Here is an 18743-nt window from a genome sequence, read left to right as displayed (position 1 = left end):
TTGTGCCCACAGCACGGAGGCCAGTCGATGCGGTACTGGTTACGGCCACGTTTGGGTGGTTTTCTTGTGTGCCACCGGCACTGGTACCACAAAGAATACAATTCCACTGATGTTCATCTATTTTGATTTGGTTTGATTTTCACTTGCCTCAACAGGTCTTCACAAGTGTCACGCGTGTCACACACTTGCCTCAACAGGTCTCCACAAGTGTCACACACTTGCCTCTGCCTCAACAGGTCTTCACAAGTGTCACACACTTGCCTCTGCCTCAACAGGTCTTCACAAGTGTCATAAGAGGGAAGGTATGCACAGGTGGACTGACTACGTCGCCGGGTCTTTGGATGGTGTTTTTATGTGCCACCGACACAGGTGCCAGGTGAGGCTGGCGAACGGCCACGATCAGATGGTGTTTGTTGTGCCCACAGCACGGAGGCCAGTCGATGCGGTACCAGCTACGGCCACTTCGGATGGTTTTTTGTGTGCCACCGGTACTGGAACCACAAAGATACAAATTCCATTGATATTCATCTATTTTGATTTGGTTTGATTTTTGATTTTTGATTTTCACTTGCCTCAACAGGTCTTCACAAGTGTCACACACTTGCCTCAACAGGTCTTCACAAGTGTCATAAGAGGAAGGTATGCACAGTGGACTGACTACGACTACGTCGCCGGGTCTTCGGATGGTGTCTTTATGTGCCACCGGCACAGGTGCCAGATGAGGCTGGCGAACGGCCACGATCGGATGGTGTTTGTTGTGCCCACAGCACGGAGGCCAGTCGATGCGGTACTGGTTACGGCCACGTTTGGGTGGTTTTCTTGTGTGCCACCGGCACTGGTACCACAAAGAATACAATTCCACTGATGTTCATCTATTTTGATTTGTTTTGATTTGATTTGATTTTCACTTGCCTCAACAGGTCTTCATAAGTGTCACAAGAAGGAAGGTATGCACAGGACTGACTACGTCCCAGGTCGGGGCCACGGGTTATGGCCTGACTAGTCTTGCCGGGTCTTCTCATGCACAGCATACTTCCATAGGTCTCGGTCTCTAGACATTTCCTTAGTGAGACCTAAAGTTCGAAGGTCGTGCTTCACCACCTCGTCCCAGGTTTTCCTGGGTCTACCTCTTCCACAGGTTCCCTCCACTGCTAGGGTGTAGCACTTTTGCACACAACTATCTTCAGCCTTTCTTGTCACATGACCATACCAGCGCAGCCGTCTCTCTTGCACGCCACAACTGACGCTTCTTAGGTTCAGCTTTTCTCTCAAGGAACTTACACTCTGACGATTATGAACACTGACATTACACATCCATCGGAGCATACTGGCTTCATTTCTTGCGAGCTTACGCATATCCTCAGCAGTCACGGCCCATGTTTCACTACCATGTAGCATGGCTGTACGTACACATGCATCATACAGTCTGCCTTTTACTCTGAGCGAGAGGCCTTTTGTCACCAGCAGGGGTAAGAGCTCTCTAAACTTTGCCCAGGCTATTCTTACTCTAGCAGTTACACTTTCAGCACACCCACCCCCGCTACTGACTTGGTCTCCTAGGTAGCGGAAGCTATCAACTACTTCTAGTTTGTCTCCCTGGAACGTGGCAGAAGTTGGTCTCTGCATATTTCCAGTGTTTATTGCTCCTGAGCATTTGCCACAGACAAAAACTATTTTCCTAGTTAGCCTTCCTTTGACATTGCTGCACCTCTTATGTGTCCATAGCTTACACTTGGTGCATCTTATAGAGTTTCTACCTACACCTTTTTTACAGATCGAGCAGGGCCATCTACCTGAAGGCGTTTGTGATTGATCTACCTTCCTACTTATTAGAACTTTGGTTTTGGCTAGGTTGATTCTAAGGCCTTCGATTCTAATCCTTGTTTCCACACCTGGAACTTCTCCTCCAGTTCTGATAGTGACTCAGCAATTAGAGCAAGGTCATCAGCATAGAGGAGCTCCCAGGGGCAACCTGTCTTGAATTCCTCCGTTATTGCCTGGAGGACTATGATAAATAGGAGGGGACTGAGGACTGAACCTTGGTGGACCCCAACCTCTACCCGGAATTCTTCACTGTACTCGTTGCCCACCCTCACCTTACTAGCAGCGTCTCTGTACATGGCTTGCACAGCTCTCACCAACCATTCTTCTATCCCTAGTTTCCTCATTGACCACCAGATAAGGGACCGGGGGACCCTGTCAAAGGCTTTCTCCAAGTCAACAAAAGCCAGGTACAAGGGCTTATCTTTGGCTAGGTATTTCTCCTGCAGCTGTCTTACCAGGAATATAGCATCAGTAGTACTTTTCCCTGGCACGAACCCAAACTGCATATCATCTAAGGTAACTCTCTCTCTAATTAGTTCGGCTACAACCCTCTCCGTAACCTTCATTACCTGATCCAGCAGCTTGATGCCCCTGTAGTTATTTGTCTCTAGGGCGTCGCCTTTACCTTTGTAGCAGTTGACTATTATGCTGCTACACCAGTCATTGGGTATGACCCCCTCGTGTATCACCTGGTTAACTATACGGGTGACTAAGCTATAGCCGACACCACCAGATATTTTGAGCATCTCTGCAGTAATTCCTGATGGGCCTGGGGCTTTCCCTGTTTTCATGCTTCTAATTGCCTTATCTACTAAGGAACTGTTAACTCGGATTGCTGGTCCCTCTGTTGGGTCGACATTCGGCAGACTCTCTTTATCCCATTCATTTTCTTCATTCAGCAACCTATCATAGTGGCGTCTCCAAGTCTCTCTCTTTGCACCCTCATTAAGTGCAAGTGAACCGTCCTCCTTGCGAACACATTTCTCTCCTACCACGTCACGATTCTCTCTCACACACTGTCTTGCAACACGAAATACCTCAAGTCTTTCATCCTCACGACGCAGGACATTGGCAAATTTTTCCTTCTCTGCTTCCCCTCTGGCTAGATAGACCTGTCTCCTGGCTTCCCTCTGGCAGACTGATACACTTCCCTGCTACCACCGTTCTTCAGGCCTTCCAAGCCTGTTTCTTTTGTCTAATAGCCCTGTCAACAATATTGTTCCACCACCACGTTATTTTGGGTCTTAAGGGGACTTTGCACCAGCCACAGATCTGGTCAGCGGCTTTCAGCAGGTTGTCCCTCAGAAGCGTCCAGTTGTCTTCTACCCCATGCGTAGCTATACTCCCTTCCATTTCGTCTAAAGCTTCAAATAACATATCTCTAAATCTCTGTCCATTCGCAGGGTCTTTAAGCTTCCAGACCCTTCTTCTCCATGTTGGTCGTCTTCTAGTCGCCCTCTTAGTCCTGATCCTAAAGTCACTAACTACCAGTCTATGTTGTGGGGTGCATTCTTCACTTGGGAAGGTTTTGGCATTTATAAGCAGCCATCTTTCCCTTTTTCTGGCAAGGATGTAGTCGATTTGGCTAGTATGCCGGCCCGATCGGTAGGTGACCAGGTGGCTTGTCGGTTTCCTGAAGTTAGTGTTGCAAATCATAATATACATATATATATATATACATATACATACATATACATATATACATATACATATACATATACATATACATATACATATACATATATATATACATATACATATATATATACATATACATATACATATACATATACATATATATATACATATACATATACATATATATATATATATACATATACTATATATATATATATACATATATATATATATATATACATACATATATATATATATATATACATATATATATATATATATACATATATATATATATAAGTAATTTATTTTTTTACTAAGCCCTTATATATAATGTAATATTTTGAATTCGCCTATAATGGTCCCTTTACATACTGAACACTTGGTGAAACTGATTAATAATTAATTAATTTTACCCTCAATTGTTGAAATTATAATTCATCTCTCTTAGCTAAATTCTGCGGTCTTCACTGTTAATACTTGGTGTTTGTCAATTTTAACCACGCTGGTGGAAAGGGGAGAGCAGAAATTCTTCGCTTGCATATTCGAATTGATAGCACTTTTAGTTCGAGCAGAATTCTATAGGGGATTAGAAGCCGAAAGGGTATGCTCCCGACTTTAAGTGTTCCCAAATCCGATTCAAGGAATTCTGAGCTGAAGAAAGAAATGTCGAATTGACTAATCTAGAAACGTACGTTCTCAAATAACCTTTGCACTTGATTTTTTAATTTTTTCCCCCATACTTTTGTGAGTTAGTTTAGGCAAACACTATCTGAGAGAGATCTTCTTAAGTATTAGAAATAGCTGAAGAAATTTCTTTAGCTGCTATTTCTAATGAGTTCAGTATGTGGCAAAGTAATTTATTTTACTAAGCCCTTATATATAATATACATATATATATATATAATACATATTATATATATATATATATAATATATATTATATATATACATATATATATATATATATACATATATATATATATACTATACATATATATATATATACATATATATATATATATATATACATATATATATATATATATACACATATTATATATATATATATACATATATATATATATATATATACATATATATACATATATATACACATATATATATATATATATACACATATATTATATATATATACATATATATATATATATATACATATATCTATATAATATATATACATATATCTATATATTAATATATACATATATCTATATATATATATATACATATATCTATATATATATATATACATATATCTATATATATATATATACATATATCTATATATATATATATACATATATCTATATTATATTATATAACATATATCTATATATATATATATACATATATCTATATATATATATAACATATATCATATATATATATATACATATATCTATATATATATATATACATATATTATAATATATATATATATTACATATATATATATATATATATATTATACATATATATATATTATATATATATATACATATTATATATATATATATATACATATATATATATATATATATATATGCATACACACAATAGACAGTACACACAAGCAAAATGTGACATTCATCTGAGAGATGAGTCTGAACAAGATGCTTTGCTTATATCAGACAACCATTTTAACCCGTACTAGTAAGGAAAGCAGATATACACTGATGATTTTACACTTGTATGTATGCATTAGAGAGAGAGGGAGGGTGAGTGGATATGTGCGCTTGCTCCTCAACCGCATAGTTCAAGGTTTAGTCCCACTGCATGTCACTTTGGACAAGTGTCTTCTATAGCCTTGGGATGACCAAAACCCTGTGAGTGGATTCGTTAGACAGAAACTGAAAGAAGCCTCTCATGTGTGTATGTATATTCTAGCAATAGTGATAGAGATTTCATATTTAGGAAACATTCCTGATAAAATATATGTATATTGTGTGTATGCATGTATGTGTGCATGTTGTGTGTGTGTGGATGCGCATGCAACTGTGTTTCTCCACCATCACGGCTTGACAACCGGTATTGGTTTGTTAATGTCCCTGTTACTTAGCAGATTGGCAAAACAAACTAATGGAATAAGCACTAGGCACAAAATTTAAAGAATGTACTGGGAGGTCAATTCATTTAGCTAAAATCTCTTGAAGGCAGTCTAATCACTGAAACAAGTAAAAGATATATATATATAAGAGCAGGTGTGACTGTGTCATTAAGAGGTTTTTCTCAGAACCACCTGGTTTTAGGGTCATACCTACTTCATGGCCACTACAATGGGTGAAATATCATAAAAAGAAACGATATGAAGCAAGTTGTGTGTAAACGTGTGTGCATATGCATTTGTATGTGTGAGAGAGTATATCTCTGTGTGTGTGTGTGTATATATATGCAAGTAATACTGTTAGAGGCTTCACATTTTGGAAACCTTCATGACAAAAATGACATGCATCTCATTACAACTAATTTTTTTCATGTAATTATAAAAAATATATTAATATTATAACAATAATTATAATAATTTATAATTATAATAATCGTTATTAATAATTATTCTATGTAATTATAATTACCATTATTAATTGTACTTGCTAATGTTCACGGATGTTATTGAAACAGCCACAGAAAAAGAAATAAGATAAAGTTTCTGAAAATGCTATTTTACTAATATAAATGAGTGTGTGCATATACAGGTCTTCCTCACATCTCCATATTTGTGTGCAATAATTGTAAAACAAAGTCACCACCATACAAACGGTGCTATTTGTTTACTATATTCCATGGGAAGATGGTTGGTCATTTGACTGCTCATTGTTCAAAGGACTAGGGAGACTATTATATTATCTGCATACAGAAGAGGGTTAGCAGCAAGATCATCCATCTGTTGAAAAATCTACCACAACAAGTTTCATCTGATCAAGGCTCATCTGATCATGGAAAAGTAGAGATTATGGTTTGTCTGTGTGTGTGTGTGTGTGTGTGTGTGAGTATGTGTCTGTGTGTCTGTGTGTGTGTGTAACAAAACAGGAAACTGGTAATTCTTCGGTATTGTTTATTCACCATTACATGTTTTTCATTTACTAACAGGAAATTCTTTACATGTTTATCTAACATGTAAAATTTTGTAATTCCTATTAGCAAATGAAACATGTGTAATGGCGAATGAATAATATCAAGAGAATTACCATTTTACTGTTTTGTCATACAAGAATTCTGCAAATAATATTTCCATAATTCTCAAACTCAATATGTATTTTGAACTCGGACTACATGTTGGATTGTAATAATAGAATAAGCAGAGGAAACAGCGGGGATTTACTCTAACTACCTACATGATATATATATAAATATATATATATACGTAACTTTGCACACACATATACAGTGTGTGTGTGTGTGCATGACTGTGTGCACGCATGTGTGTGTCTCTTTTTACTGACCAGATTTACATCACATTTTTGTATTCCTTTCACTATGACGGAAAACAAACATCAAAAATAAACAATGAAATCATCTGAAGAGCTAACATTGTTTTTTAAGATAATGTTTTACGTTTTAAAAGAGTCAAACACACACACACACACACACACACACACACACACACACACACACACACACAGCTTACAATGATTTATTTTCTTTCATATAATGTTTGGTTGAGTATTAGCAGAAGTGAACAGAGTTGTTAAATATATTGCAGGTTGTTTTATTATTTTACAGGGGCTTTTAGTATTTTACTATGAAAAACGAAATAAAATTTCAAACCAAAACCATTTCCAAGATGTGGGTGTACCAAACTTTAGTTCTTAACCACTGCCAGAAATTCAGTGTTCTTTTATTTTTTTATTTTTCTCTTTTTCTCTTTCTTTCTTTGACATCGAAAACACTCATAAAAGGAGGAATAAAGTCATTTAATGGTTCTCTTGTTATCTGAAGAATTGTTTTTGTGCCAAGACAAGAATATTTGATGTTCTTAACTACCCATTGACTATGCAGAGAGGAGCTACACATTTCACACCACAATCGTGTATATCAGTGACATGACATTAAATAATGTGTTTGTACATGGCACCTTTCCTCTGTACAAATGTGTGTATTTTACACAGACAATTCATAAAATTACAAAACAGATGCTTGCTTTTTAGTTTGATGGTGAAGAGTGGTAGAAGACTGTCCAGTGTAGCTTTAAGATTGAAAAGATAAGACAAAGTTCAAAATATCAAGAGAAACAGTACAGAGATTATCAGATTTTCAAGTTTGCATTCACGGAAATACAGTTTTATACTAGTTTTGTGGGGTTTTAGTCATTACAGCTACAACCATACTGGAGCAATACCCTTATGTGTCCCATTTTGTCTTTCTATCATAACATAACCAGCTCACATTATAACATTAGCTCAACAGATAAACCATAAGCTATTAGAAAAGTAATGTAGAAAACATCATGCATACTTGCACACTCACATGCACACACACACACACACACACCACACACACACACACACACACACACACACACAGCTTACAATGATTTATTTTCTTTCATATAATGTTTGGTTGAGTATTAGCAGAAGTGAACAGAGTTGTTAAATATATTGCAGGTTGTTTTATTATTTTACAGGGGCTTTTAGTATTTTACTATGAAAAACGAAATAAAATTTCAAACCAAAACCATTTCCAAGATGTGGGTGTACCAAACTTTAGTTCTTAACCACTGCCAGAAATTCAGTGTTCTTTTATTTTTTTATTTTTCTCTTTTTCTCTTTCTTTCTTTGACATCGAAAACACTCATAAAAGGAGGAATAAAGTCATTTAATGGTTCTCTTGTTATCTGAAGAATTGTTTTTGTGCCAAGACAAGAATATTTGATGTTCTTAACTACCCATTGACTATGCAGAGAGGAGCTACACATTTCACACCACAATCGTGTATATCAGTGACATGACATTAAATAATGTGTTTGTACATGGCACCTTTCCTCTGTACAATGTGTGTATTTTACACAGACAATTCATAAAATTACAAAACAGATGCTTGCTTTTTAGTTTGATGGTGAAGAGTGGTAGAAGACTGTCCAGTGTAGCTTTAAGATTGAAAAGATAAGACAAAGTTCAAAATATCAAGAGAAACAGTACAGAGATTATCAGATTTTCAAGTTTGCATTCACGGAAATACAGTTTTATACTAGTTTTGTGGGGTTTTAGTCATTACAGCTACAACCATACTGGAGCAATACCCTTATGTGTCCCATTTTGTCTTTCTATCATAACATAACCAGCTCACATTATAACATTAGCTCAACAGATAAACCATAAGCTATTAGAAAAGTAATGTAGAAAACATCATGCATACTTGCACACTCACATGCACACACACACACACACACACACACACACACACATGCACACACACACACACAGAGGGAGAGAGTCACTTCGTTCAGTGAGAAACTCAGTAGTGATGCTGTAAGCAATGGATTTAGGAGTGTATGATGTAGCATGGTGCTCTGACAAGTCAATTTCTAAGATATAAACGTCTCAGAAGTAGATTATCAAACAGCAATAAATAAATGGTCAATCAGTTTCTTAATTCAACTTTCATCACTTTGTCTTTTTGTTTTATACATTTCTCTAACATCAGCTGACATCAACATCATCACCAACTGATACCATCATCATCATCATTATCATCAATAATAACTATAAATTTGAATCAACAACTCAATGATTGTCTGTTCAGCTGCCAACACCTGCAGTAATAGTGTTCTAGTGAAAATCACTCTACTGTCACTGACCCAGTTCAGCTTATATTTTATGTTAATATAAAGAGCTCCAAACAGAAGCAGAATACAGTAAATGCCAGGTAGTAGGAGATGGAGAAAAATTGATTAACACATTCCTGGTCATTCTGTCTAAACCAAGAAAGACTTGTCCATAGACATGAGAGTTGGGCCTTACATACACTGGACGTTATGTCAGTACTATGAAATGCTAACAGAAGAGATATAGATATATACCTATGATACCCAAGAATAGCAAAGCAACCATATGCTGAGATATGCCAATATACATGGACAGAGAGATCAAGGATAATGGACCAGATATTGTTGCAGGCATCTTAGGTGCATGAAACTGCACTCAGTAGTGCAATGAAAGCACAAATTAACAATAAAACTATTTATGATTGAGAGTGATGGGGGAGACAATGAAACCACTCAAAGTAGTTTTAATGTGCCTAGTTCATTATTACCAATGATAGTATGTAACTTGAATTTTTAATATAATAGATTTTACAGAAGTTAATCCATAAGAATGGATGTTTGTATGTTAGTCATTCACAGCCCAAACACTGCTTATATATATATATATATATATATATATATATATATAGTTGTAATATGTAATATTTTACACAGAGATGGCTTCCACGTGTTGACAATTCATATAGGAACACCAAATATATTCTAAGTTGTTAAATTACAGAAAAGACTGGCAACGCAACACATGGAAACATTTGAAACCACACCTTATAACAGTGGCCCAACACATGAGATCTTATGGCCTTTAACTAAAATATTTTAGAATGACTTGAAGTAGGGAATTGTGAGTTGAGGTTTCCTACAAAATCAATAGTTTTATAGACATATCCATCAGAAATATTCCATAGTGCTTGATGATTCACTCTTCTGGAGAGCAGTTACAGAGTAGTGACCATTAACCCTTTAGCATTTAAACCGGCCATATCCGGCCAAAAGTATTCTGCCAGTTTTATGTTTAAACTGGCCAGATCTGGTCTCACACCAACCCCACAATATCGTTTGAAAAATTAACAGCTACCTCATCAAAATCTCATAGCTACAAGATAATGCATGATTAGTTCAAAACAATGTGGATAAAGAAGCATTAATTTTGGCAGAATAATGCGAACACTAAAGGGTTAAGGAGTGTGGAGATGTGTGGAGTTTAGTTAATTACAGAGATCAGTGAAGATTATTCTTAACTATTCGGTTAATTTTGATTATTCTAAACATGTTGGGATGAATTTGATAACAAAAAAGGTAATTAAATTCATTGAAATTAGTTTCAAAATTTACAAAAATAAATGACAATAAAATTAAATTATGACAATTAGAATGGATATTTAAAATATTAAACTAAATAATGACATCAATATTAGTGCATGTGTGTGTGATAAAAATAAAATAAATGGACAATATTTTTTCTCATTACCTCATTGTGTATTTGTTTTAAGCATTAGTAAAAATGTTTGTGCTAAAAATGTAGAGATACTTCAACAGAAAACAGTAATATCTAAATAAAAATAGTTAGAATAATTGGAATTAGTTAAAAACTTATGATTAATTAAAAATTTACAATTAATTAAAAATAGAGATTTTATAAAATTGTTTTTTAATAAAGAATGTAAAAATATTTTATCAAATTGACAATTCTGACTTTTGAGTTTAATACATTGGAGATTCTATTTTTTCAGTTTAAGTTAAAAATAGAAGAATAAAAACCAACAGAGAGATTCCATTATCATCAACTAATGAACTCAGTAGGAGGGGGAGGTTTCCAAAGTCATATAATGCAGTCCTTTGTGTAGTGGAAGGAGATCTGATTATCCTTGGTGGTCAACTCAGGGAATAGATGAAGTCTCTAAGAGCTGTCAGTGAAGACACGTCTTAATATTATGCAGGTGGTCCTTATAAAGGCCAACTAACACTGTGACAGAGTTAATTCATTATCAGCTGCTAAAGCTTCGGGGCAATGGTGGAGAACTTTGGCAAGCAGTTTCTCAATGTAGGCCTTCATGTCAGCATTCTCTTGGCGAAGAGCTGGAAAAAAATTGCAATAAGTTTCAGTAAATCACCTTAAAATACTGGATTATAATATAAAATCACAAACTGGATTGCATGCAGCATATATACATCAAAAAGATTAAATCAAACTCTTTTGATAAAACAAACAAAAACATTAATTTTGGTTTTGGTAATTCCAAAGATATGAGAGAAAATAATGAAACAAACAAACTGGATGGAACTCAGGCAACAAATGCTTGTTAGACATATTTGGTGGGAAAGAAATTCTAAACAAAATATATATGAAAAACAATGAAAAACCAGTTATGTGTGTGTAAGAGAGAAAGAGACAGACAGACAGATAGACAGAGACCCTAGCTCTGTTATCTGCCACAGAAATGCAATATTGACTTTTGTCAGAAAAGACTACAGTCCTCCACTGCTGATGTCACCAATTCTCTCATTTTTAAGCCCACTGCAGATATGCCCATTGATGGTGATCTGTGAGAATGGGACCAATAGCCAGACATCAGAATGACAGATTGAAAGATCTCAGCTGGCAGCAAACTGTCTCTGCACAAATGGGTCTGTGGTGAGTCCCTATGGTCTGCCTAGCTGATTCCTTTGCCCTTCAGAATCAGTCAGGCAAGTGCAATGCAGGTGATGATCTTGATGTACCATTGTAACCTTCAGTCAGCCACTACATGGACAATCATTCATACTGTTTATGGCATTGTATCATGCCTTCAGCCACTCAACTGCTGCAGTTCAAGTCATTAGCAATGGCCCATGGATGTTGACCAGCATAGAGATGTCTGATGGCTTGCTTCCTCTGATTTCATGTAAGTTAAGGCATGCTTGCTGTGTTTGGGAAATGAATGATAGGCTGGTAAATTTGGGTGCCTTTTATACCCAATGAGTTCAACGTTTTGCACAGGCATCATGCTTTTTTTAAAGAGGCATTCTTGAGCATTACAATGATCATGAAAAGTGAGAGAGTTCAAACCCTACATACAATCCTTTTGCTTTCAAAGGAGAGTGGTGTTGTGGGTCAGTGACATCTTCTTGATGTAAAATAACCTATAAATGTGATAAAATCCATATAATTTTCATATCGTGTGTGAAACAAATAATCTTTTACAGTATGACATCTCTTTTCTAGTGGAATATATATATGTGTGTGTGTGTGTGTGTGTGTATGTGGGTATACATATATATATATGGGGGGTATATATATATATAAAATTAAAATTAAAATGAGGGTGAAAAATTGGATATTAATTTGATTAACATCAATTTAAAACCAGTGGTCTAGCATATAAAAAAACTGAAGGTTCAGTAAATTGTATTACATACATATGAGAGGGATGACCACTATGTGGACAACTCTTATGCTAGAAGTAGATCTTCTATGGTCTTACCACTAAGAAATGTTCTCAAGAAAATTTAGTAAACACCAGAACGTAATCGAGCAAGACAAATGAAAAATAACAAAGATATAGATTAATCATAAACAATGTTTCACTATCAACAGATTACGTAATTTTACTAACACAATTTGTCCATATGATTAATCTATATCTTTGTTACTTTTCCTTTGTCTTGCTCGCTTACGTTCTGGTGTTTGCTAAATTTTCATGAGAACATTTCTTTGTGGTAAAACCATAGAGGATCTACTTCTAGCATAAGGGTTGTCCACATAGTGGTCATCCATCTCATATGTATATATATAGATATGCATATTTTATATGTATATATTCATTTTATGTATTCATATATGTATATATGCATATATATATATATATATATATATATATATATATATGTATCTCTTATGATAAAAGGCAGATTTTCTCTGTCTCCCAAATCGTTCGTTTTTTATACAATTGTACAATACAGAATTTCTTCAATAGGAATTTACCTATGATTTTTCGAAGTAGATTCCATTGGGTCATGGCATGTAAAGTTTTTTCAATTTTACCCCCAATTAAGCAAAAATTCGAGAAAACTTATTATGTGTATGTGTGTATTAGCAATTCGTATAAAATTGCATCAATGACTTGAACTTGAATAAGTGGTTTCACATAAATGGGGATAAATTAAAAAGGTTTGTTGTTATTATTATTACTGTTTGACTATTGTAATCACGTTTGTTGGTTCCTCATCAGGGAAACGTTGTTGTGTTGCATTTGTTAAATAATTGTAAACCGTAACCCTCCCCCTTTCGGAGAAGGGGCTTTGGTTATTGTTTAAAAATTGAATTGTGTCCCTGTTTGGGGAAATTGACAATATTTTCACCGTCTTTACAGAAGCATTTTTCTTAAAATGCCTTCCATAGAAGAAAGTCCAAAAATGAATTTTGCTGCAGCCGTACACTTCTATACAAGAGGGAGGACAAGATCCAATTGATCGAAATTGCAAGAGATGGGCCTATAATTCCAGTCTGTTATATATTTTGAGTATTGTTATCACTAGCAATATCAAGATATAACTTTGTATTTTGTATTTTATATTTTATGTGTAGATGTATATATATAGATGTACATGTAATATGTACACATATATATATATATACACATATATACATGCATAATATATTTACCCATACACACATACGCACACACACACACACACACATACATAAGGGCAGGTGTGGCTGTGTGGTAATAAACTACGTTCCAAACACATGGTCCTGGGTTCAGTCCCACTGTGTGGTGACTTGGCATGTGTCTTCTGCTGTAGCTTCAGACCAACAAAAGCCTTCTCAGTGGATTTTGTACATATACACAGGCATACATACATATATATACATGCATGTTCTATATTTTATAAATTACCCATATTTACTTACCCATGCTTCATTCCCCTCTTGCCTACATAGGGCATCAATTCTCTTTTAACACAGCATGAAGTTTTGTAACAGCACATCCGCTGCCATTCGTGGAAAACGAAGAGACCCTATTCACCTACGAACGTTTTACACCACCTTCCACGACTATCAAATTCTTACAATTATGAGAACAATAACATGGCTCTTTTCAAGGCAACCTCGCATTCAATTCTTACACCATTCTACAAGGGGGTAGGAACCCCTTTACACGGCTTTCTATACACATACAAATACATTCATTCGCCGTAAACTTATATCAATATTTGCCTGAATAATCATCATAATTCAGTGCAATCATTAACAGTACTTTCAAGCAATTCAGCCCCAAGCATCGCCGGGCAATTCTGCTAGTATATATATATTTGTATGTATGTATTTATGTGTGTGTGTGTGTGTGTGTGTGTTACTATACGTATATATCTATATATGTAAAAGAGGGGACGACTGAAATACTTCAAGGGGATGTCAAAAATGAAAGTCTGCCAGTACAGTCCAAGTAAAGAATATATATAAAAATTATATATTCAGTATTTGCAAAGGCGTAGGAGTGGCTGTGTGGTAAGTAGCTTGCTTACCAACCACATGGGTCCGAGTTCAGTCTCACTGCGTGGCACCTTGGGCAAGTGTCTTCTACTATAGCCTTGGGTTGACCAAAGCCTTGTGAATGGATTTGGTAGACGGAAACTGAAAGAAGCTTGTCATATATATATATATGGGTTTGTGTGTGTGTGTGTGTGCATGTGATTGTGTGTATGTGCTTGTATGTCTGAGTTTGTCCCCCCAACATCACTGGTGTGTTTACGTCCTCATAACTTGTCGGTTCGGCAAAAAGAGACCGATAGAATAAGTACTAGGCTTAAAAAGAATAAGTCCAGGGGTCGATTTGCTCGACTAAAGGTGGTACTCCAGCATGGCCACAGTCAAATGACTGAAACAAGTAAAAGAATAAAAGAGAGTAAAAGAGAAGTATGAAAGTAGGAAAAATTGTAGGTGTAGACGAACTTTGATTCATAATCCAAGTTGGTACAGAGCCAATATTCATTCTAAATATTGTTTTGGAGTCTAATTAATTCCAATGACAAAAACGAAAAACTCTTCATAAAATAAAAAGAAAATGGATTCTTCGTCAAGAATTACATACTGATATGAATAATTACGACAAAAAAATATACAAAGACCTTCAATAGCCCAGACAGGCTATGAAAGATCTTTGTATATTTTTTTTTGGTCGTAATTATTCATACCAGTATGTAATTCATGATGAAGAATCCAATATCTATTTCATGAACACTTTTTTGTTTTGTCATCAGAATTAATTAGACTCCGAAACAATATTTAGAATGGATATTGGTTCTGTACCAACCTGGATTATGAATTAAAGTTCATCTAACCTGCAATATTTCCTTTCTTTTTTACTTCATTTATGTATATATGTATAGATATGTATGTATGTGTGTGTGTACATACATAAATATATATATGTATATATGTGTATATATACAGATAGATAGATTTATATATGTGTGTGTGCAGGTCACTCTATGAGCCAAGGTTAGCACATCAGGCCGTCCTGCGAGCCATGAACTCACTTCATTTGTCAGGTCTTTGCAGTCACAGCATATCTCAGAAGTCTCGGTCTTTTGTCATTGCCTCTGTGAGGCCCAATGTGCCATCGGCACGGGTATCACAACTACAATATCCATTTGATTTTTATTTTGATGTACTTGACTTAGTAGGTCTCTGCAGGCCGCCCTATGATCCAAGGTTAGCACAGCAGGCCGTCCTGTGAGCCATGAACTCACTTTATTTGTCGGGTCTTCGCAGTTACAGTATATCTCCAGAGTTCTCGGTCTTTCGTCATAGCCTCTGTGAGGCCCAACGTTCGAAGGTCATGCTTGACTACCTCATCCCATGTCTTCCTGGGTCTACCTCTACCCCAGATTCCTTCAACAGTTTGGGAGTGGCACGTCTTCACACATCTCTCTTCATCCATCCATAGTACATGACCATACCAACACAAACGTCTCTCCTGCATGCCACATCCGATGCTTCTTATGTCCAGCATTTCTCTCAGGGTGCTTACACTCTGTTGTGCATGGACACTGACATTACACATCCAGCGGATCATGTTAGCTTCATTTCTTTCGAGCCTACGCATGTCCTCCACAGTCACAGCTCATATTTCACGCCGTGATGCATGAGAGTTCGCACACATGCATTGTACAATCTACCTTTCACTCTGAGCAAGAGACCCTTTGTCGCCAGTAGGGGTAGAAAATTTCTAAACTTTGTCCAGGCTATTCTTATGCTAGTGGTAATACTCTCTGAGCATCCACCCCCACTACTAACTTGGTCACCTAGGTAGCGGAAACTATCAACTACTTCTAGTTTCTTCCCCTGGAGTGTGATAGAATCTGTTTTCTGAGTATCTGTGGTGTCTATTGCCCCTGTACATCTGCTGCACATGAAAGCTATCTTAGACATAACATAGGCTGTGTGTATATTCATTTCTACATGTGTATTTGTATATGTGCATCAGTATGTATGTAGTTATATGTAGCTGTGTTTGTGGGCATGTGTGTATATATGTGTTAGCACGCATATGTGGATGCCAGCATGGGTGTATATATGTTATTCTGTGTGTCTATGTGTGTGTGTATATACATGTGTGTATTTATGCATGTGTATATTCATAAGTTTGTATTTATATATGTGTAAGCACATATACTCATATGTATGTATGTATCTCCATGCATATGACTGTAAATATATGCATGGGTATATACACATGCATGTATATAATATATATATATATATATATATATATATATATATATATATATATATATATACATGTGTGTGTGTACAATGCACATGTGTGTATATATGTGTATTTGTCCATTTTATACAGACACATATACATGTGAGTATATATGTATGCACATATATACATTATCTGTACATACATGTATGTACATATTATACATACATTAGAGATAATATATACATGCACTAGCTTTTAAACTACTGACCCCAAATGGGAGGATCTGCAAACAGGTGTCTAACTTGTTTTGGAGAATTTGTTGCAATTGCTTCCTCTGGAGTCTTATCCCAATGATGATCATATTCGTCGATAAAATTCATGTAAAAATAATTGCCAAAAACAATTGCTGTAATGAAAATATAGGAATCCAAAATTTCAGGATTGCAGGTCCGAATTCAGCCCAGAATGTTTTTAATTTACTCATGGAATTAGCCTTTAGATTATAAAAATATCGTACAAAAAAATTTGTTGCAAAATGTCATGTAAAAAAATTCACTGTAAACAATCACAGTAATGAAAATTTGAGAATTGAAAATTTCAGGATTGTGGGTCTGGATTCAACCCAGAATGTTTCTAATTTACTCACGGACTCGGCTTGATTCCAAAATGGTATGCTATGTTGGGCTACAGCCTCTAGGAGTAAAGTTGAAAAAGTGTGACACACTGACACAGTGACATTCATATTTATTATATTTTATAATTATATCATATTAAGGCGGCGAGCTGGCAGAATTGTTAGCATACTGGGTGAAATGCTTAGCGATATTTCTTCTTATTTTGAGTTTGAATTCTGCTGAAGTTGACTTTGCCTTTCATCCTTTGGGGTCAATAAAATTAGTACCTGTTACATACTGAGGTCGATGTAATCAACTTAATCCCTTCCCCTAAAATTTGAGGCCTTGTGTTTCCAGAAGAAAGGATTTATTAAAGTTGAAAATATGTGACACACTGACATTCATATTTATTATATTAGAAATGTTTAATTTTGTGGAAACTTAATTTCAATTAAAGTGTATTTCATATGTGTGTGTGTGTGTATGTGTGTGTGTGTGTATGTGTGCGTGTGTGTGTATGTGTGTGTTAAAGAAATCAAACAATAAAACGAAAATGATAGTGTTTGGTATGTGGCAACAGGAATTTCTGTCAAAGAGCATTGATTGTTTAATCAATGCTCTTTGACAGAAGATGATGTACAACTTTGTTTAAAGTTGTACATCATCTCCCTGTTTCTTTCACATACCCACTCTTTCTCTCCCTTTTATTATTACTCCCACTGCCACCATCATCACTACTACTTTTGATAAAACATCGTCAACTCTCCCTAACTTTTTTTGAATTCTTTCTCTCCCTCTCTCTCTCTGTCTTCACCACCTATGGCTCACATATTTATCCAACAACTCTCGGAGACTCTACATACAAACAGTCAGGAATTCTGCCTCTCCTTAATGAAATACAGAAATACAGACACACATTATAAAATACCGGAGGTTATCAAGCACCATATTATATATGGGGCATGAGATAAGGGTAAAGACCCCTTCAGTCATGAGTGGCCATGCGATTGCACTTAGAAAATTCTCCTCTGAGGCACAAGTCTGGGTAAGGTTGTTTATGGAAGACCAGCAGTCACCCATGCATACCAGCCTCCCCTTTCTATGGCACCAATGTTGTTCAAGGAAAAGGCAAAGGCTGATACAGCTTGGCACAGGTGACATCCCAACTCATTTCTACAGGTGAACTGGA

General features: G+C 35.8%; 1 protein-coding gene and 1 long non-coding RNA gene across 5 annotated transcripts in view; both read right to left on the bottom strand.

The window, feature by feature from the left end:
* The window catches only part of LOC118765669, a 12923-nt gene extending 6315 nt beyond the window's left edge, over nucleotides 1-6608 (bottom strand). The window contains exon 1 of the long non-coding RNA XR_005001537.1: nucleotides 6598-6608. This is a non-coding gene — a long non-coding RNA (uncharacterized LOC118765669). The remainder of the gene's footprint in view (nucleotides 1-6597) is intronic.
* Nucleotides 6609-10873: 4265 nt separating this feature from the next.
* The window catches only part of LOC115218122, a 225562-nt gene continuing 217692 nt past the window's right edge, over nucleotides 10874-18743 (bottom strand). For all 4 annotated transcript variants that reach the window (XM_029787918.2, XM_036508057.1, XM_036508056.1 and 1 more), the window contains exon 9: nucleotides 10874-11322. In XM_029787918.2, coding sequence (XP_029643778.1) covers nucleotides 11204-11322 — 119 coding nt within the window. In that variant the 3' untranslated portion in view covers nucleotides 10874-11203. The remainder of the gene's footprint in view (nucleotides 11323-18743) is intronic.

This window comes from Octopus sinensis, linkage group LG12, assembly GCF_006345805.1.
Source record: "Octopus sinensis linkage group LG12, ASM634580v1, whole genome shotgun sequence".
NCBI classification, from domain to species: Eukaryota; Metazoa; Mollusca; class Cephalopoda; order Octopoda; family Octopodidae; genus Octopus; species Octopus sinensis.
This window is presented reverse-complemented; position numbering and strand designations above follow the sequence as displayed.